This window comes from Cotesia glomerata, linkage group LG4, assembly GCF_020080835.1.
Source record: "Cotesia glomerata isolate CgM1 linkage group LG4, MPM_Cglom_v2.3, whole genome shotgun sequence".
In the NCBI taxonomy this organism is placed as follows: Eukaryota; Metazoa; Arthropoda; class Insecta; order Hymenoptera; family Braconidae; genus Cotesia; species Cotesia glomerata.
Window position 1 is genome coordinate 14,004,126 of NC_058161.1, and position 22,438 is coordinate 14,026,563.

The 22,438-nt window shown below is 25.1% G+C and overlaps 2 protein-coding genes across 6 annotated transcripts; one reads left to right on the forward strand and one right to left on the reverse strand.

The window, feature by feature from the left end:
- The first annotated feature begins 282 nt into the window (after positions 1 to 282).
- On the forward strand, positions 283 to 12,094 carry LOC123263651 (eukaryotic translation initiation factor 4 gamma 2). Of its 4 annotated transcripts, none has more exons than XM_044726552.1 (7): positions 283 to 378; positions 2,470 to 2,575; positions 2,681 to 2,897; positions 4,971 to 5,983; positions 7,313 to 8,312; positions 9,705 to 10,010; positions 11,889 to 12,094. In XM_044726552.1, exons 4-7 carry the CDS (start codon positions 5,010 to 5,012, stop codon positions 11,955 to 11,957), a joined length of 2,349 nt encoding a protein of 782 aa, XP_044582487.1. In that variant the 5' UTR covers positions 283 to 378; positions 2,470 to 2,575; positions 2,681 to 2,897; positions 4,971 to 5,009; the 3' UTR covers positions 11,958 to 12,094. The 4 variants fall into 4 exon arrangements, with proteins under 4 accessions (XP_044582487.1, XP_044582488.1, XP_044582489.1 ...); XM_044726553.1 differs by lacking the exon at positions 283 to 378 and adding an exon at positions 411 to 476; XM_044726554.1 differs by lacking the exon at positions 283 to 378 and adding an exon at positions 430 to 472.
- Positions 12,095 to 19,147: 7,053 nt separating this feature from the next.
- On the reverse strand, positions 19,148 to 22,398 carry LOC123263662 (V-type proton ATPase 16 kDa proteolipid subunit). Of its 2 annotated transcripts, none has more exons than XM_044726578.1 (4): positions 22,243 to 22,398; positions 22,056 to 22,163; positions 21,347 to 21,539; positions 19,148 to 19,484 (listed from the first exon to the last, which is right to left on the reverse strand). In XM_044726578.1, exons 2-4 carry the CDS (start codon positions 22,144 to 22,146, stop codon positions 19,268 to 19,270), a joined length of 501 nt encoding a protein of 166 aa, XP_044582513.1. In that variant the 5' UTR covers positions 22,147 to 22,163; positions 22,243 to 22,398; the 3' UTR covers positions 19,148 to 19,267. The 2 variants fall into 2 exon arrangements, with proteins under 2 accessions (XP_044582513.1, XP_044582514.1); XM_044726579.1 differs by having other exon boundaries at positions 22,247 to 22,380.
- Positions 22,399 to 22,438: the final 40 nt, after the last annotated feature.

Below are 22,438 nucleotides of genomic sequence, written 5' to 3' on the forward strand. Positions count from 1 at the left end.
ATTTTCTTATAAAATTTAAATATTTTTATATTAAATTTTTCTTAAAAATTAAAAAAAAAATTTCTGTAATAAAGTTTTTATTTTTATTTTCAAATAAAAATTTAATATTGAAATTTTTTTTACAAAATTATTATTAATTAATTTTTAAAAAATTTCAATATTAAATTTAAAAAAAAAATCCCTTTAAAAAATTTTTAAGTTTTCAAATTTAAACAACTTTCCCGCCAACTTTAAAGATGTCGCTTAAGCCGTCAAAAAAAGCGCCATTTTCTTATAAAATGGTTGCTGATATGGACTCGGCTGTTCGCTAGTGCAGGAAGTCTCCGAGAGTGTCCGACAGATTGCGAAAGCCTTCACAAACAACATCGAGCATCGACCGTAAGTAGTTTGTGATATTAATAATTATTTTAAGTACAACTCCTCGCAGTTATAATTATATTATAAAATAACTTTTAAACTAACTCCAATCCAGGTTGGTAAGTTCGGTTATCGTGATTAGTTTTGTGTTGTGATAACTACCCGAGTAATGCCAGACTTAACACCAAGACAGTGGAATTTTCTGGAGCCGTAATTTCTCTCCTGTCGTCTCTTCGTTTATTCCACTAACATGCGTCATGCCCATCTTCCATCTTAGTCGACATTTTATTCACTTTATTCACTTCATTCACTTTATTCATTTTATTCACTTTATTCACTTCAATCAATTTATTTTATTTTTTATTTCAATTTTTATTTTTATTTTATTTTTTTACTCACTTTTTTTTTTATAAAATTATATTTTAATTATTATTATTAATTTTTTTATCGGAGGTTTTTAACCCACGCGAGATCTGACGTTTCATTATAAAATTTTTTCCTTTGTCTCTATTTTTATACTTAGCTTCTTTTTTAATTTTTTAATTAATTTTATTTTATTATTTTGACAGTTTTAAGAGCTAAATTTTTTTTAAAGAAATTTTGACGTTTGTAATTTTTTTTTTAAAAACAAAAAATTTTTTTTGACACTTTGTTGGAATATTAAACAAAAAAAAAAATCTTTTTTAAAATTTTATTTTATAAAATTTTAAAAATGAATTTTGTTTAAAAAAGTAAAATTTTTTAATGAAATTTTGTAATTTTTTTTTTGAAAAAAAAAAATTTTTTTTAATTTTATTTAATAAAATTAAAATTTTGACAGTTTTTTTAAAAAAACAAAATTTTTTAATGAAATTTTGACAATTGTAATTTTTTTGAAAAAAAATTTTTTTTTTTAATATTTGATATTTTGATATTTGAGGAATAATTTTTCTTGCAATTTTAATTTTATTAAAAAATTATTTTTTTTTTTATTTTATTTTATAGAATTAAAAAAATTGAAATTTTGACAATTTAAAAAAAAAACAAAATTTTTTAAGGAAATTTTGACATTTGTAGTTTAAAAAAAAAATTTTTTTTAATTTTATTTAATAAAATTAAAAAAATTAAAATTTTGACAGTTTTTTAAAAAAAACAAAATTTTTTAATGAAATTTTGACAATTGTAATTTGTTTTGAAAAAAAAAAAAATTTTTTTTTTTAATTTTGATATTTGAGGAATAATTTTTCTTGCAATTTTAATTTTATTAAAAAAATTTTTTTTTCTTAATTTTATTTTATAAAATTAAAAAAGTTGAAATTTTGAGTTTTAAAAAAAAAACAAAATTTTTTAATGAAATTTTGACATTTGTAATTGTTAAAAAAAAAAAAAAATTTCATAAAAATTTTTTATCAAAGAATTTTATTAAAATTTCTTATTAAAAAATTTTTTCATCAAAAATTTCATCAAATTTTTCCATTAAAAAATTTTTCCATTAAAAAATTTCATAAAAATTTCTTTTTAAAGAATTTTGTTAAAATTTATTATTAAAGAATTTTATTAAAATTTCTTATTGTTAATTTTTTATTAAAAAATTTTTTTATCAAAAATTACATAAAAATTTTTTATTGAAATTTCTTATTAAAAAATTTCATTAAAATTCCTTATTGTAAATTTTTTATAAAAAAATTTAATAAAAATTTTGACGTTTAATTTTTAATAAATAATAACTTATAAAATAAATAAATAATTTATACATAAGATGGCGCAATGACGTGTGTAGTTCACGGTAAACTTGTTGTATTTTCAATATCACTTATTTCACCTTGCTTGATAATTTCCTTGAGAAGAAAAAAAAAAAATTCAAGTATATAAAAGAAAAAAAAAAAAAGGATGAATCTCGAGTGTGCGTAGCAATGTAAACTGTAATGGGCTCCAGCGATACACACACACACACTTACTACCTATATATGAAGCATTACCAGCGTATAGACAGGAACAGCTAGTCAGGGTGAAGCGTCGCGAGTTCATTGACCGTCTGACCATGAGCCGCGCCCCTTGAATTTTTTTACCCTCAATGACTTTAATAAATACAAAAAAAAAAAAAAAAAATTTTAATAAATTTTTTATTTTTAGCCACCAGGAACTTTGTGTGCTGATTTATCACTGAAGGCGTTAACACACACGCAACAACGGACAACCCCACAGGACCGGGGGGTGCTTCTCGTGTCTCGGGAGGAAGGTCAGGATTCTGAAATAAATAAAACTAAAATAAAAAAAATAAAAAAAAAAAACAATTAAAGGCATTAAGATAAAGTTGTGACTAAAAACGTTCGATGCCTTCCAGGGACGATAATCGCTCCCTATCCACTGAGCGACGCTGGATCCCTCCTTCAACTGTTAGACGCGATGCTTTCACCCCAGAAAACAGAAATGATTTCATCTTCCGCAAGGTGCGGGGTATCCTTAACAAGCTCACACCTGAAAAGTTCGGAAAGCTGAGCAACGATCTGCTCAAAATTGAACTTAATTCTGATGTTATTCTCAAAGGTGTTATTATACTGGTAAGTTTTGATTTTTTAGGGGGATAGGAGACAATTTTTTAAAGAAAAATTTAGGGAATTTTATTCTCTACATAAATGGTTTTTTTGTGATTTTTTTTGTATTTTTAATTGTTTGCGTGGAAATTTTAAAGGGGGAAAATTTAGGAAGTTAAAATTGGAATTTTTGGAGGTAGAAAGAAATTGAAGAAAATTAATTTTTCTAAAAAAAGGGTTCTTAATAATTTTCCCAAAATTTTAATTATAAAATTAATAACTAAAAAATTTTGATTGAAAATTTTTAAAAACTATAAATCAAAATTCTGACTAAACTATTGGTTGAAAAAAAAAAAGTTTCCTATAAAATTTATAGGAAATTTCATTCTCTAAAAAAAAGATCTCTTATAATTTTTTCGTATCTTCCTTCTTTCACCCTTAAACCTCGGTTTTGAATTCAGATCGCTTTTAAAATTAAGATTGTTCTTGTAATTTAAATTAATTTCTAAAATTAGGATCGTTCCTGCGGCTAAGATAGTTGCTAGAACTAAGATCGTTCTTTAAATTAAAATAGTTTTCTAAAATTAAAATCGTTTTTAGAACTGAGATTGTTCCTAGAAGTAAAATTGTTTTTAAAATTAAAATGATATGAAATTAAGATCGTTCTTCAAATTAAGATTTTTTTATCAAATAAAATCATTTTTTGAAAATTAAGATCGTTCTTAAAGTTAAAATTTTTCCTAAAATTAAGATTGTTCATAGAACTAAGATCGTTTTCTATAATTAAAATCATTTTTTATAACTAAGATCGTTCTTAAAATTAAGGTTGTTTATAAAATAAAATCATTAATTTTTAAAAATTAAGATCGTTCTTGAAATTAAAATTTTTTCTAAAATGAAGATTGTTCCTAGAACTAAGAACGTTTACAAAATTAAAGTTATTTTCAAAAATTGAGATCGTTTTTTGAGAACTAAGATCATTCCTAAAATTTAAATCTTTACAAATTGAGATTATTGTTGAAATTGAAATCGTTCTAAAATTAAAAAATTTTTTAAAAAATTAAGATCGTTCTTGGAACTAAGATTGTTCGTGAATATTAAAATCATTTTCTAAAATTAAGATTGTTCATAATATTAAGATCGTTCTTGGAACTAAGATCATTCCTAAAAATTAAAATCATTATCTAAAATTAAGATCGTTCTTAGAACTAAGATTATTCTTCGAACTAAGATCGTTCACAAAATTAAAATAATTTTTAGAAAATTAAGATCGTTCGTAGAACAGATCCACGAAATTAAAATTATTTTCAAAAATTGAGATTATTCTTCGAACTAAGATCGTTCACAAAATTAAAATAATTTTTAAAAAATTAAGATCGTTCTTGGAGCTAAGATCGTTACTAAAATTAAAATCAATATCTAAAATTAAGATCGTTCTTAAAATTAAATTAATTTTGTTTTTTTCAATTAACATCGTTCTTGAAACTAAAATTTTTCGTAAATATAAAAATCATTTTCTAAATTTAAGATTGTTCTTAATATTAAAATCATTCTTGGAACTACGATCGTTCCTAAAATTTAAATCATTATCTAAAATTGAGATCATTCTTAGAACTGAGATTGTTTCTAGAACTAAGGTCGTTCAAAAAATTAAAATTATTTTCAAAAATTAAGATCGTTCCTAAAATTGAAATAAATTTTAAAAAATTAAGATTATTACTAATATTAAAATCGTTCTTGAAACTAAGATCGTTCCTAAAATTAAAATCATTATTTAAAATTAAGATCGTTCTTATAATTAAGATCGTTTACAAAATTAAAATAATTTTCAAAAATTAAGATCGTTCCTAAAATTAAAATCATTATCTAAAATTAAAATCGTTCTTAGAACTGAGGTTGTTCCTAGAACTAAGATCTTATATAAAATTAAAATCATTTTCAAAAATTAAGATCGTTCCTAAAAGTAAAATTATTCCTAAAATTAAAATCATTTTTCAAAAATTAGGATCGTTCTTAGAACCAAGATTGTTCTTAGAACTAAGATAATTTTTTTTAAAATTAAGACCGTTCCTAGAACTAAAATTGTTCCATATATTTCAGATCTTCGACAAAGCCCTCGATGAGCCGAAATACAGTTCTATGTACGCACAGCTGTGCAAGCGTTTATACGACGAAGCGCCAAATTTCGAGTCACCAAAGCCGACAGTCGACGGTCAGAAGCCCCAGAGTACCTTCTGCCTGTTGCTGCTCAACAAGTGCAAACTCGAGTTTGAGAACAGATCAAAGGCATACGATTACTTCGAGAACCAAGATGAGCTTATGCCGGAGGAGGAAGAGCGCCGGCAGATGGCCAAACGGAAGATGCTGGGAAACATCAAATTCATCGGAGAGCTCGGCAAATTGGAGATCGTCAGTGAGTCAATTCTCCACCGCTGTATCATGCAGCTGCTCTTTGAAAAACGTCGCCGTAGACCCCGGGGGGACACTGCGGAGGACATCGAGTGTCTTTGCCAGATCATACGAACCTGCGGTAGGATCCTCGACTCTAACAAAGGCCAGGGTCTCATGCAGCAGTACTTTCAACGTATGATGTCACTTGCTGAAAACAGTGACCTGCCACTGAGAATACGTTTCATGTTGCGCGACGTTATCGAGTTGCGTCGCGACGGCTGGGTTCCAAGGAAGGCGACATCTACCGAGGGCCCAATGCCTATTAATCAAATTAGGAACGACGCTGATGAGAGTCTACTGGGCATGGCTCAGCAGAACTCCATGCAGAGGAACCTTCAGAGTCAATACAATAATCATCATCATCGGAACAATCGCGACGACTCTAGAATTGGCAATGATTTTCTTAGAAAAATCGGACGCCCTGGCATCGACATGGACATCGTTGGCGTCGGAAGCATTCCTCTGGCGCCATCTTTCGGAATTTCTAGCTCCTTTAATGCCAACGGGTTCCCCAGTGTTCCGCAGAACCCACAGGCTGCTGGGAATGTCGGCTACAGGAGGAACCAGAACTACTTTCCTAATGCTCGGCAGAGCTATCCGAATAAGGTTCCACATCCTAATGCTAATTTCAACAACAATGCTAATAAGGAGCAGAGTTTGAGGTATTTATTTGTTTTTTTTTTTATAACTGTAAATTAATTTTTAATGTCAATGCACAAAAAAAAAATTTTTTAAGGAGTTAGTTTTTATTTGAAGGTCATTTTTAGGATCAATTTTTTATTGGGAGTCAAATTTTGGATTAAAAATTTTTATAGTGATTTTGAGCGTCAATGCTAAGTAAATAATCTAAAAAAAATTGAGTTTGAATTTTAAGATAATTTTTAGGATCAATTTTTTATTGGTTGATTTTTAATGTCAATGCACAAGAAAAATATTTTAGAAGTTAGTTTTTATTTAAAGGTCATTTTTAGGATTAATTTTTTATTGGGAGTTTAATTTTGGATAAAAAAAAAAATTATATTGATTTTAAGCGTCAATGCAAAATAAAAATAAAATTAATTTCGTTTGAGTTTAAAGGAAATTTTTAGGATCAATTTATTATTGGTAATTAAATTTTTAGGTTATAAATTTTTTACATTGATTTTGAGCGTCAATGCAGTACAAAAAATACAATGTTAAATTAAAATTGAATTTTAACATCATTTTGTCGATCAAATTCCCTGAAAAAAATTACATTGATTTTAAACATCAGTGTAGTATAAAAAAGATTTTAATAAATTTTTCAATATAATCTAATAGCTAAAGAAAATAAAATTACATTGATTTTTAGCGTCAACGCAGCATAAAAATTTTTCAGGTCATCTAATAACTAAAAAAAAAATAAAATTACATTGATTTTTTGACAGTCAATCCAGTATAAAATTTTTAAATAAATTAAAATTGAATTTTAATATAATTTTTACAAAATAATGATTATATTGATTTTGAACATCAGTGCAGTATAAAAAATTTTTTAATTAATTTTCAGTCATCTAATAACTTGAAAGTAATATTACATTGATTTTGAAAGTCAATATAGTATAAAATTTTTGCATTAATTTTGAACATCAATGCAGTATAAAAATTTTTTTAATTAATTTTCAAGGTCATCTAATTATTAAAACAAAATACATTGATATTTAGCGTCAATGCAGCATAAAATTTTTTTAAAAATAAATTCTCAATGTAATTTAATAATTAAAAATTAAATTATATTAATTTTGACAGTCAATACAGCATAAAATTTTTATTAAAATAAAATTGAATTTTAGTACAATTTTTGTCAATCAAATTTTTACAAAAAAAAAATTTTACATTAATTTTGACCATTAATGCAGTATAAAAAATATTAAATAAATTTTCAAGGTCATCTAATAATAAAAAAAAATAAAATTAATATTTAAGATCAATGTATTATTAGACTAAAATATAATTAATAAAAAAATGTTCAGATTCAACAAAAACAAAATGTTAATCGGACACCCAGAAGAAGTGTCCCTGCGCCCAAGCACAACTTCAATGATCTTTAAACAAACAACAATGAAGCCATCATTGCCAATCACAAACGAGTTGTTCCCAGCGCGCACAGAGGCGCCACTGTTGCGCGCAACGACCTTGAAGACGCCGCCACTGCTGCACAAGGACACAGCGCCGATCGTGATCAAGCAGGGGCCGCTGGACAAGCGAGACAAGGCGCGAGACCGAAAGGACAAGGGTCCAACGAAGGAAGAGATAGTGAAGAAGGTCACAGCGATGATGGACGATTTAAAAATCGACGACATAAACCTTGGAGACGCGATGGCCCAGTTCAAGGATTTAAAAATCCCAGAGCGGTTCCTGAGGAACGCAATCGCGGCGATCTACACCAACACCCTAGAGCGGGGAGACTCAGAGCGTGAGTTCGCGGTCAAATTCGTCCTGGAGCTCAAGAAGGAGGGCGTGATCCAGGGCGTCCACGCGATGGACGGCTGGAAGGAGCTGGTCGCTGGAATTGCTGATAAAGAGAGCACCGTTCCTTGCGTGGCCTCTCACGTGGCCAGCATCACCGGCAAGGCGATTGTTAACAACCTGATGCAGCTCCACGACCTCGCTGTCGTCACCGAGAACGGCGCTCACCACCCGCTGTTCCTCCTGACCCTCCAGCAGCTCCACAAGACCCAGGGCAAGGCTGTCCTCACTCAGATCTTCAACGACAGCAAGGTCAACCTCATCAGCCAGCTGCCGGAGGCTGAGAAGACCAAGGAGAGGCTCGGGGAAATTCTTGAGGACCGGGAACTCACTTTTCTTTATCCGCTTCTCAGGATCCAGGGGGATATGAGTCGACAGCTTGAGAGCGACCCCAGTCCCAATGCCTTCTACAAGTGGATCAAGGACAAACTTCATCCGGCTCATCATGCCGATCCTGGGTTTATTAATGCGCTCATGACGGTCCTCTTGCAATATATTACCAGGGTAAGTTCGCAAGGAAAAATTTTTTAATAAAAATTGTAGAGAATTTTATTTTGGGCTAAAAAGTTATCTTATAAATTTTGGGTGTTTAGCTGGGTTTTAAGTTTTAAGTTAAAAATTTAGAGGAATCTAGAACTTCAAAATTTGAGTTTTTAGGTTAAATATGAGAGATATAACAAAATTTTTTGAACAAAAGTTGTAGAGAATTTTATTTTAAAGCGAAAAGTATTCTTATAATTTTGAGAAGTTTTGGGTAGTTTACCTGGAATTTTGAAATTTAAGTTAAAAGGAATTTTTGAATGTTAATTGAAGAATCTAGAACTTTAAAAATAGGATTATTTGGTTAGATATTAAAGGTAGAGGAAAATGGTTGAGACAAAAGTTGTAGGAAATTTTATTTTGAGTAAAAAAGTATTCCTATGATTTTTTGAAATTTTGGGTAGTTAAGCTGGAATTTAAAAATTAAATTTAGAAGGAATTTTGCAATTGTAATTGAAGAGTCTAGAACTTAAAAATTTGAGTTTTTAGGTTAAATATGGGAGATACAAAAAAATTTTTTAAACAAAAGTTGTAGAAAATTTTATTTTGGATTAAAAAGTATTATGATTTTTTGAAATTTAATTTAAAGAGGATTTTGGAATATTAATTGAAGAGTCTAGAACTTAAAAATTTGAGTTTTAAGGTTAAATATTAAAGATACAAAAAAATTTTTTCTAATAAAAGTTGTAGGGAATTAAATTTTGGATAAAAAATTATTCTTATGAATTTTAGAAATTTTGAGTAGTTGAGCTGAAATTTTGATTATATAGTTAGGAATAATAAAAAATTTGTTGATAGAAGATTCTAGAACTTAATAAATTAGATTTTTAAGTTAAATATTGAAGATAGAGAAAAATTTTTGAAATAAATGTTGTAGAGAATTTTATTTTGGAGCTGAGTATTGTTATGAATTTTTGAAATTTTGGATAGTTTAGTTGGAATTTTGAATTTTAATCTAGAAGAGTGTTGATTAAAGCGTCTAGAACTCGAAAATTGGAGTTTTGGGTGAAATATTGAAGATAGAGATAAATTTTTTAAACAAAAATTTTTGAGAATTTTATTTTGGATTAAAAAGTATTGTAGAAATTTAAGAAATTTTGGGTAGTTTAGCTGGATTTTGTGTTTTAAGTTTAAAGTTTTAGAGTATTGATGATCGAAAAGTCTAGAACTTAAAAAGTAGGATTTATGGGTTAAATATTGAAGATAGAGAAAAATTTTTTAAACAAAAGTTGTAGAGAATTTAATTTTAGATAAAAAAAATATTATAAATTTTAGAAATTTTTGATAGTTTAACTGGAATTTAAATAATAAGATTACAACAAAATGGCGATAGTGATAAAATAATATTTTTTCCAGGAAACTACATTATCTCCAGGCACAGACACAACAGTAGTGCCAGAGAAATCTCTGCAGGAAAAAGAGCGTGGATTACTGCAGAAATACACCCGCGTTCTCGAATCATTTTTGGTGACTATCGATGCCCAGGTTACTGCCGTACACTCATTGCAGGTCTTTTGCCTGTCTCATAATTTCCCCAAGGGCATGCTCCTAAGATGGTTCGTTGCGCTTTACGAATTGTCTATTATTGATGAAGAGGCTTTTATTAAATGGAAGGAAGATGTTACTGACGCTTATCCTGGTAAAGGACGTGCATTATTCCAAGTATGTATATTTTTTTTTTTAATAATTCATATATTAAGTTAAATTACTAATTAAAATTTATTAAATAAAAATTTAATATTAAAATATTTAATAAAAACTAATTATATTTCATTTTAATTTCAATATATTGAAACAATAATTAATATAATAAATTGAATTATGGATATATTGGATAAATATTGATATATTTAATTAATAATCAATAATCAGTTTTTAAAACGTAATTATCAATATATCAGATCAATAATTGTTATATTGAATCAACAATCTATATTTAATCTATTACTGCTATACTTAATCAATAATAGTTATATTTAATAAACGATCAATATATTTGAAATAATATTTATTGTAATTAAATAGTAATCAAGATATTGAAATTAAGGATTGCTATATTTGTTAAATAATAGCTATATATATATGACGAATTATTGCTATATTCAATAAATAACTGATATAATAAATAAATCATAGCTATATTAAATAAAAAATGGCTATATTCAATAAATAATGAGTATATTCAATCAAAAATGGCTATATTTAGTAAATTATGGCTATATTCAATAAAAAATGGCTATATGTATTAAATAGTAGCTATATTCATAAAATATCGACTACGATTGATAAATACTGGCTATATTATATGAAAAATAGCTATATTTAATATATAGTGGCTATATATATTATACAGTAGCTATATTCACAAAATATTTGCTATATTTAATCAAGATTCAATAAATTTGAATTTTATATTGCTGTATTCATTAAATAATGGCTATACTTGATATATAATGGCTATATATATATATATATATATATATATATATATATATATATATATATATATATATATATATATATATATATATATATATATATATATTAAATTATAGCTATATTCAATAAATAATGGCTATATATATTAAATAGTAGCTATATTTATAAAACATCGGCTGGATGTAATTAATACTGGCTATATTAAACAAAAAATAAATATATTTAATCAATATTTAATAGATGTGAGTTAGGTATTGCTATATTTCTTAAATAATAACTATATTCATAAAATATCGGCTATATTTAATGAATGATGGCTATATTTAATAAATAATTGTTATATTTATTAAATATCAGCTATATTTATAAAATAATAGCTATATTCATTAAATAATGGCTATATTAAATAAAAAATGGCTATATTCATTAAGTAATGACTATATTCATTAAATAGTGGCTATATATATCGAATAATAGCTATAGTCAAAAAATATCGGCTATATTCACTAAGTAATGACTATATTTAATTAATATTCGATAAATTTGAATTTAATATTGCTATATTATCAAAACTCTGGCTATATTTGATTAACATTTAATAAATTTGAATTTTTAATTGCTATATTTATACAATAATGGTTATATTTAATAAATAATGGCTATATTTTATAAATAATGTCTATATATATTAAATAGTAGCTATATTTCTAAAATATCTGCTATATTAAATGAAAAATGGCTATATTGGATAAATAATGAATATATTCAATCAAAAATGGCTATATTTAATCAATATTCAATAAATTTGTTTTTAATATCGCTATATTTCAAAAATTCTGGCTATTATCATTAAGTAATGGCTATATTTAATTATTATTTAATAAATTTCGATTTTTGATTGCTATGTTTACAAAATAATGGCTATATTCAATAAATACTGGCTATATTCCTTAAAAAATGGCTATATTTAATAATTAATGGCTACTTTTATTTAAAAATGGCTATATTTAATAAATATTGCTATATTGATATTTGTAATGGCTATATTTACTAAAAAAAATTAATTTTTTTCTTAATATTAACAAAATTAATTATTTTCAGGTCAATAGTTGGTTAACTTGGCTCGAACAAGCCACTTCCGAAGAAGAAGAAGATGAAGGCGATAATTAAACAATATAGACGCCTGCCAACAATATAGCAATCAACAACAACAAAAACAACAAACTAAACAAAATAAAATAAACAAAAAAAAGGAAAATAAAACAGAAAAAGAATTAATGCTGGTCAACTAATTTGTCATCGAACAAGGAGTGTTTTTTTTTTTTTTTGTCAAGTGCCGTTTAACAAAATCGAAAAAAAAATAAATAACAACAACAATAATAACAATAAAATGAATTTAAACTTGATAAAAAAAAAGTTTATTAACAATTAAAAATAAAAAAAAATCAATCAATAATAATAATAATAGCTAGCGCTCGTGCATGCCAACTATTTCCACCGGAAAATATTTAATTATTATTATTGAGATAAATTAATTTTTGTTTTTGTTTTATTAGCGCAATTTAAAGTTGAAAAAAAAAATAATAATTTTAATTTGTAATTAATTAATTAATTTTTTTTTCCGTGTAATTGTCTTTTTTTTTTTGTACGTCAATTTTGTCGAATTATTTTACAAAAAAAAAAAAAATTATAAATTTTTAAAAGTAAAAAAAAATTTAAAAATATTAAAAATTAAAAAAAAAATTTTTTTTCAAAAAATTTTTTTTTTCAAAAAAAAAATTTTTTTCTTCAAAAAAAAAATTATAAATATTAATCACTGATGTAATTTATTACATAATTGTAAACTTAAAAAAAAAAATTTTAATTTATCTTAATTAGCGTAATTAATTAATTAACTATATTCAATTAAATAATTAAATGTAACAACAAAATCATATCCTTTTTCATTCTTCCCGGATTTTTATTCATTAGTCTCCCACTCATTAAAAAAAAAATAACGAAAAAAAAAAATTCAGCCTGGCGTCTGTAAAAAATAAAAAAAAAAATTAAATTAAATAGTGCAATAATAAATTGAATTAATTTGAAATTTTTGTTTCATTAAATACTGTCTGTATATAATTTTTTTTTGTCAAAAATTGAAAAGCCGGCTGATAAATAAAATAATTAAATGACAATTTGTATCCGACGAAAAAATATTAAATTTTAATTAAAGTAGAATTGTAGAGAGGGTTTAGGTCGTAGAATAATTTATATTAATTATTAATTGTATTTAATTAAGTTGTATCTGCGTTTGTTTGATTTTTAATTTCTCTATCATTATTATTATGATTATTGTTAGATTAAATTCATGTATGGATGTCACTTTTTTTTTTTAATGAATAAATTTAAGTTACGACAGATTTTGGATTTTATTTTATTGCCACTATAAGAGACAAAGTTATGATTTGATTTTTTTTAAATCAAATATCAATATTGAATTTTGTTTGTAGCTCAAGTAATGTATTAACTAATCAATTTCTTTTTTTAAAATGATAGTGATATTTACTAATTAATTTTAAATAATTAAATAGAGTATTCTTACACAAATTATTGACAGGATAAAAAACTGATTGATCTAATTATTGACATACCTTAGCCCCAATTATTGACACCTATACTAATGCCTAGAATTATCTGCTTATACTTATTTATCGAAACTAATTAAGTAATTAATATTATTAATAATAATTTCCATAAATGATTAATTACTATTAAAAATATAAAAATTAATTTAAAAATAATTTATTGAATCAACAGTTCAAACTCTTACAGTTAATTTTTGGGTTAAAGTAAAAAAAAAAGGCGTGATAGCGCTGTCGACTGGCTGTCAATATGAGATTCAACTTAAAAATTATCAACTAGTTATTGACACCCATTATTTAAATATTATAAAGGAAACAATTAATTTCGATTATTCAATTTTATTAATTTTTCATATATTGTTAATTAAAAAAAAAAAAAGATGATATAATTAGATGAAGAAATTAATTTAAACAGCATTTAAAAAAATTGCGATTTTTGGTAGGAACAAAAAGTCATTAATGGGTCTAGGAAATTTTTTTGAAATAAACTGATTAAAATTTATTAACCTTCGATAACTCCCGAGTAAAATGAGCCGTTTCGCGACTCACTTGGTCGCAGGTTGATTTTGATTAATGATCTATAGATCAATTGATAAATTATTAATGCGATTTTTAGTAGGAACAAATAGTAATCAATAAGGCTTGTAGGTACTCATTTTAATCAGGATTTAAAAATCTAGGTCGCAGTATTAATAATTTTAAAAAATACAAAACTTTTTTTTTCATTAATGATTAATGAGCCGATTAATAGGTCTAGGAAATTTTTTTGAAATAAACTAATTTAAAATTATTAATCTTCGATAACTTCCGAGTAAAATGAGCCGTTTCACGACTCATTTTGTCGCAGGTCGATTTTGATTAATGATCTATAGATCATTTGATAAATTATTAATGCGATTTTTGGTAGGAACAAATATTAATCAATAAGGCTTGTAGGTACTCATTTTAATCAGGATTTAAAAATCTAGGTCGCAGTATTGATAATTTTTAAAAATAGAAAACTTTTTTTTTCATTAATGATTAATGAGGCGGTTAATGGGGCTAGGAAATTTTTCAAAAATAAACTAATTAAAAATTATATTATTATTATGCTTTACTTGTACACCTCTCGGTTTTTTACAAGGCTGATTCCTCTTTTTCTCCTAGCTCTACGCTTTTTCTATTTCTCATATTGGACCTTAGCAAGTCCCACCCGACACTTCATTTTTACTTTAATTTTTGCGGCTGTGGACCGACTTGTGCTTTCTGTACCGTATTCACCCTGAACCTCACCTCTCAGGCCGTTGGAACAGAACCATGGGAAAACCATAGAGAAAACCCATGCTAGTACAGTCGGAGCTGGGCTAAGTCTACAGTGATTGATAAGAAACTCTTCTTTATTGACCACTGGAGCATTAGGCCCCTCTCCTAGTGTGCAGAGATCCCTCGCGCTAACCAACGCCGACTAGAGTGGTCACCCATTCAAGTTGTTGCTTAAATGGGTGATCACCCAAGTCAGACGTGTGCCGCCCGGCTATCTCTGCCACTTTCAGAAGCTGGCAACGTAACGCACATATTTTTATTTATAATCACTGAAAAATAGTGGTGCGTGCCGGGATCGAACCCGGGTCCCACTCTTTCGAAAAGAGGGCACCGAGCCGACTAGGCTATTGCCCGCCTATTTACTAATTAAAAATTATTAATCTTTGATAACTCCCAAGTAAAATAAGCCGTTTCACGACTCATTTGGTCGCAGGTCGATTTTTATTAATGATCTATAGATCATTTAATAAATTATTAATGCGATTTTTGGTAGGAACAAATATTAATTAGTAAGGGATGTAGGTACTCATTTTAATCAGGATTTAAAAATCTAGGTCGCAGTATTAATAATTTTAAAAAATAGAAAACTTTTTTTTTCATTAATGATTAATGAGCCGATTAATAGGTCTAGGAAATTTTTTTGAAATAAACTAATTTAAAATTATTAATCTTCGATAACTTCCGAGTAAAATGAGCCGTCTTACGACTCGTTTTGGTCGCAGGTCGATTTTGATTAATGATCTATAGATCATTTGATAAATTATTAATGCGATTTTTGGTAGGAACAAATATTAATTAGTAAGGGATGTAGGTACTCATTTTAATCAGGATTTAAAAATCTAGGTCGCAGTATTAATAATTTTAAAAAATACAAAACTTTTTTTTTCATTAATGATTAATGAGCCGATTAATAGGTCTAGGAAATTTTTTTGAAATAAACTAATTTAAAATTATTAATCTTCGATAAATTCCGAGTAAAATGAGCCGTCTTACGACTCATTTGGTCGCAGGTCAATTTTGATTAATGATCTATAGATCATTTGGTAAATTATTAATGAGATTTTTGGTAGGAACAAATAATAATCAATAAGGCTTGTAGGTACTCATTTTAATCAGAATTTAAAGATCTAGGTCGCAGTATTAATAATTTTTAATCATTTTGATTATTCAATTTTATAAATTTTTCCTATATTGTTAATTAAAAAAAAAAAAAAAGATCATATAATTAGACGAAGAAATTAATTTAAACAGCATTTAAAAAAATAGCTTTTCTAACGAAAGTTGTTAAGGAAGACGCTCGTAAGGTTTGATGGTGCTAACTTTATTTTTTAATAATTAATATTTAATATTGGACAGTAATTTTCTTCAATTTTTTAATTATTTAGAATTTAATAAAAATTTATATAGTTATTCTTATTACAGATAAATATATTTAACAATAATTTAGGGTATCAATATTTAGACCCCTGTCAATAATTGGGACTTTAACCTTAAGAAAAAATTATAAGAAGCCAAAAAAGGTCCCTTAAAATTCCAAAAAAGAAACCCGGTATAAATTTTATTAAACACATCGTTTATTATATCTGTAACATCGAGGATTAACATAAATATTTATATATTTATATATACTCAATAATAATTCAAAATCCATATTTATATTTATAATTAAACCATATATCATCTTATCAACCCAGTCATGCAGTTTTTTCATAACTTATCTTGGAAGATACTCTAAATAAATTTTAAAATAATTATTAATTGTTCTTTAATTAATTAATTTATTGATATTGATATATTTAATTGTATCTCTCCAGATCTACACTACATGACAGCAGTCACTCTCTCCCACTCAAACGTTTATAACCGATTACATTTAATTCAATTTTCAATTATATAATAACTAGCATGTGTACATACCAAGCTTTTTTTTTTTCATTTTTTTTATCGTTTATTTACTGTTAATTATGTACACTAAATTATATTATGACAGGAAGGGGGACGCGATAATTATAAGTCAATTTGCCAGCTTTGATTATTTTTTATTATTTTTTTTTTTTTTTTAGGATTTACGCGAGTAGAAAATTTTTAATTAATTAATTAATTATATTACCCATCAGCTCCATGTGAGAAATATAATTAATTTTGGTTTTAAATTCCCGCTCTAAAAAAAAATCTATGGAATGTACATACAATTAATATGTGATTTACACATGACACAATTAGAAAAAATTAATTACTGGCCTTAGTAATTAATTTTTTTGAAAAATTAATTAGTTAATTATGCTTTAGGTAAGTTTACTAATTATTAAAAAAAATTTTTTTAATTAAATGATTAAAATGACTAATTAATTAATTTTAGTAGCTAATTATATATATTAATTAATTTAATTAAAAAACTAATTAATTTGACGTTAGTTATTTTAATCACATGATTAAAATGACTAATTAGTCCATTTTTGTAGCTAATTAAGTAAATTAGTTAAATTAATCAGCAACTAATTGATTTAGAATTAATTAGTTATTTTAATCAAATGATTAGTGACTAATTTATTGATTTTAGCAGTTAATTATATAAATTAATTATTTCAATTAAAAAAACTAATTAGTTTGACGTTAGTTATTTTAATCAAAGGATTAAAATGACTAATTGGTTCATTTTAGCAGCTAATTATATAAATTAATTAATTTAATTAAAAAACTAATTAATTTGACGTTAGTTATTTTGATCAAATGATTAAAATGACTAATTAGTCAATTTTGGTCGCTAACTAAGTAAATTAGTTTATTTAATCAGCAACTAATTGATTTAACATTAATTAGTTAGTTTTAATCAAATGATTAAAATGAGTAATTTGATAATTTGAGCAGCTAATTATTTAAATTAATTAATTTAATTAAAAAAACTAATTAATTTGACGTTAGTCACTTTAATCAAATAATTAAAATGACTAATTAGTCAATTTCGGTAGCTAATTAAGTAAATTAGTTAAATTAATCAGCAACTAATTGATTTAACCTTAATTAGTTATTTTAAGAAGGGTTTACATTTTTACTCTCTCTCGCCCTTTATTGGACAAACGAAAGTATCTCTGTCATACTTGTACAACAAGTGGAATCTTAAAACGCATTTTATGCAAAAATAAATGAAAATTTTCCAAAAAAGCGCTTCGCTCTTAGATAGATAATTAAATTATCTATCGAAGCGCGAAGCGTTTTTCTTCAAAATTTTATCACATACATGAGAAAAACACGTTTGAAAATCAACTATAAACCGCTCTTAATCAAATCATTAAAACAACTAATTTGATAATTTTAGTAGCTAATCAATTAAATTAGTAAATTTAATTAGAAAACTAATTAACATTAGTTAGTTATTTTAATCAAGTGATTAAAAATACTAATTAGTGAATTTGAATAGCTCATTAAGTTAATTGATTAATAAAATTGAAAAACTAATTAATTTAACATCAATTAGTTATTTTAATGAATTTGGTTAAAATTACTAACTAGAGAATTTTACTTTCATTTAATAATTTATTCAATTAAGCTTGCTAATTTATTAGTTCAGTGTTAATTAATCGACTAATTTTAATCATGATTAAAATGACTAATTTAGTTAATTAACTAATTTTTTAACTAATCAAATTAATTAGTCAGCTAAGTAATTAAAAAAACTAACTAATTAGTCATTTTAATTAATTTTATTAAAATGACTAATTTGATTAATTTTTTGATGTTGAATTAATTAGCCGACTAAATAGTTAAAGAACTAATTAGTTATTTCAATAATTTTTATCAAAATGACTAATTTGGTTAATTCAACTAATTAGCTAATTTTTTGATGTAGAATTAATTAGCTGATTAAATAGTTAACGAACTAATTAGTCATTTTAATTAATTTCATTAAGATTACTAATTGAATTAGCTAATTTTTTTAAGTTGAATTAATTAGTCGACTAAATAGTTAAAGAACTAACTAATTAGTGATTTTAATTAATACAACTAATTGAAAATCTTTTATAATTAGCAAACTACTAAAAAAACATTATTAACTAATTAATTTATTAAATTAATTAATAATTATAAAATAATAACATTAATTAATAATAAAATTGATTATGCCAGCCTCTCAAATTGACTTAACACTATCATATACAATTACTCTAAATATATTTAATTTAAAAATTAAACCTTTAATCAATAAAACTGAAAATTAATTAAAAAATAGAAAGATTAAATTTTGTTGACAAAAAAAAAAAGATTAATCGATTTACAAGTTATTAATACAATAATTAATTAGTAATTAATATAATAGAAATTGTGCTAAATAAATTTATACAGTTGCCTGATTTGTGACAGTTTAATTAATAAATGCCGCCTGGATATTAATTAATAAAATTTCTTTTTTTTTTTATATAAATATTTTTTGTTATTAAAAAAAAAAAAAAAAAAACAAAAAAAATGAGATAATACTATCACTGAAGACGCGACACTGTAGCGTCGAAAATAATTAATAAGATGGCGAAGGTGGTGGCAGGCGGCGATGATAGAGGGCAATTACTGGGTGGTCGACTTGGTGAACAGGTAGATAGCGACGATAAGCCCGTAGAGACCAAGTACCTCAGCGAAGATAAGGATCAAGATCATTCCTACAAACAGACGCGGTTGCTGGGCTGTTCCTCGGACTCCCGCGTCACCTACGATTCCTATTGCGAATCCGGCGGCCAGTCCTGCAAAACCGACAGCTAAGCCGGCTCCCAAGTGAATGAAACCCCTGGAAATTTTAGTTTTAAATATTTTTGCAAAAAAATTTTCAAATTTTTATTTTTAATAAAATTATTGAAATTAAAAAAAAAAATTTAGGAAATTTTTCACTCTATAAAAAATGTTTCTTATAATTTTTTTTCGTTTTAATTTTAAAAAAAATTAGCAGGAAATTTTGACTTAAAAATTTTTTAAGTTAAAAAATTGAAAATTTTAATTAAATATTGAAATTTTAAAATAAAGTTTAAGATAAAAATTTTCTTTATAAAAATGTTTCAGATGATTTTTTTTATATTTTTGATATTTTAACAAGAATTTTAATTTTAAGAAAAATTATGAGGTAATTTTGACTTTTAAAAATTTTTCAAGTTAAAAAATTGAAATTTTTACTAAAATTTGAAACAAAAGTTATAAGAAATTTTCTTTTCTATTAAAAAAGGTTTTTTATGATTTTTTTATATTTTTTATATTTTATCCGGAATTTTAAATTTAATTTTAATTTTTAATTTAAAAATTCCTAAGATTAAAAATTGAAATTTTCATTAAATTATTGAAGTTAAAAAAAATAAGTTTAGAATTAAAATTTTAGAAAATTTTCTTTTCTATAAAAAAATTTTTTTTTATAATTTTTGATATTTAAGCCAAAATTTCAAATTTAAAATCAATAAGGAGAAAATTTTGATTTTTAAGAATCTTCTAAGATTAAAAATTGAAATTTTGAATTTTAAAAAATTCCTAAAATATTAAAGTTAAAAAAAAAAAAAAAGGAAAAAATAGGGATAAATTTTAAGAAAATTTTCTTCTTTATAAAAAAAGTTTTCTTATAATTTTTTGATATTTTAGCAAGAATTTTAAATTTAAAATCAATAATAATGAAATTTTGACTTTTAATAAATTTTTAGTTAAAAATTGAAACTTTTAGTAAAATATTGAAATTTTAAAAGAGTTTGAAACTAAAGTTTTAAGAAATTTTCTCCTGTAGAAAAAATTTTTCTGATGATTTTTTCATAATTTTTTTGATGTTTTAGCCAGAATTTTAAGAAAAATTATGAGGAAATTTTGAATTTAAACAAATTCCTAAGATTAAAAATTAGATTAAAAAGTCTTATAATTTTTTCATATTTATTATATTTTAGCCAGAATTTTAATTTAAAAAAAAAAATCATGAGAATTTTGTTTTTTAAGAATTTCTTAAAGCTAAAAATTAATAGTTTAGCAAGAATTTTAAATTTAAGATCAATAATTAGGAAATTTTGACTTTTAAAAAATTTTTAAGTTAAAAAATTGAAATTTTGATTAAAATAATGAAGTTAGAAAAAAAAGTTATAGAAAATTTCCTCCTCTACAATAAGAGTTTCTTAAAATTTTTTTTATTGTTTTTGATATTTTAGCCAGAATTTCAATCCTAAGAAAAATAATGAAAAAATTTTTATTTTTTTAAATTTTCTAAAATTTGAAATGTTAATTTTTTTAAATATTAAAGCCAGTGTTAGAATTTTTAGTGGAATACTGGTTCAGGTGAATGAGTAGTTACAAGTAGTTAAATATCCATCTATACTTAATGGTTTTTTAAGATTTTTTCATCATTTTCATTTCAAGATTAATAATTAAGAAATTTATTTTTTAAGAATTTCCCAAGATAGAAAATAAAAATTCTGACTTATAAAAATTCCTACAAAATTTATCTAAAATTTTCTTTAGAAAAAAAGGAATTTTTCCATAATTTTTTTTTAAATATTTTAGCCAGAATTTCAATTTTTCTTCAATTAGATACCAAAATCTTCTTTTTCTCCCGCTAACATTCAAAAATCAATCAATAATCTTACCCCCACCCCTTCCTCTCTTAACCCAGTAACGACCCTTAAAACTTACTTATACAAAGAGTACCCCGCAGAGGGTTCACTGAGTCCTCCAGCGATCAGCACAGCGACTACTAGCCCGTAAATGGCGATAATACCCGCCATGACCACAGGAATAATCGACTTCATGATCAGCTCCGGTCGCATCACTGACATCGCTGCGATTCCTGTTCCTGCTTTCGCGGTTCCGTACGCCGCTCCCAAGGCTGAGAAATTTTTAATAAAATTTTTTCAAAAAAAATTAAAAAAAAAAAATAAATAAATAAATAGACAACCCAACCCGTTAAGTCACATGAGTCTCACATGCCGTCACATGACGGGGGGCGTGGCACAATTTCCCAATTTCAATTATAATTTATTTACTCATTAAAAAAAAAATTATCAATTTTTTATTTATCTATCTAAAAAATTTTTATTATTTTTTAAATACTTTTTTTTGAACATGCGCAGTAAATTATTAATTAGTGATTTAAATTATTGATTTTTTTTTTTCGACACCGGCGCCCTCGATTTTTTTTTAAATAATTATTCTTAAAAAAAATTTTTTTAAAAATGTAATTTTTTTTTTCTCAAAAAAAAAAATTTTTAGTACTCAAAATGGCGGACGGAAAAAAATTTTTTTAATAAATTTTTATGTTAGATTTTTTTTGTTAAAAATAAAAATAAAAATTTTAAATAATTTAGTGTAATTATTTTAATTGTAAATTAATTAATGTACTTACAGGAAAAAATAATAGCTGAGGCTGCGCCCATTACGCCGAAAAATGGCCCGTAGATAGGACAGTCTTCTGGAAGTACTGCTGAGGGGCTCATTTTGATTTTGTTAACAACTAAAAATGTAATTTAGTATTAAAATAATTGTTTTAAAATAATAAATTAATGATTAATTGTTATAAAACAGGTACACACCCACTTCACTAAACTAGACAATTAAAATTTCTGCGACGGTAGCTGTTGAGCCAGAACAAGAACAACGGATGAATAAGTATCTGCTGCCCGAGGAGTTTTTTACAGTATTACAGCCTACAGTGCCAAGCCAAGACGTCATGTGACGAATTGGAAACAGGAAGGCGCTTGTTTATTGGTCAGAGAGCTCCCAAGGCGA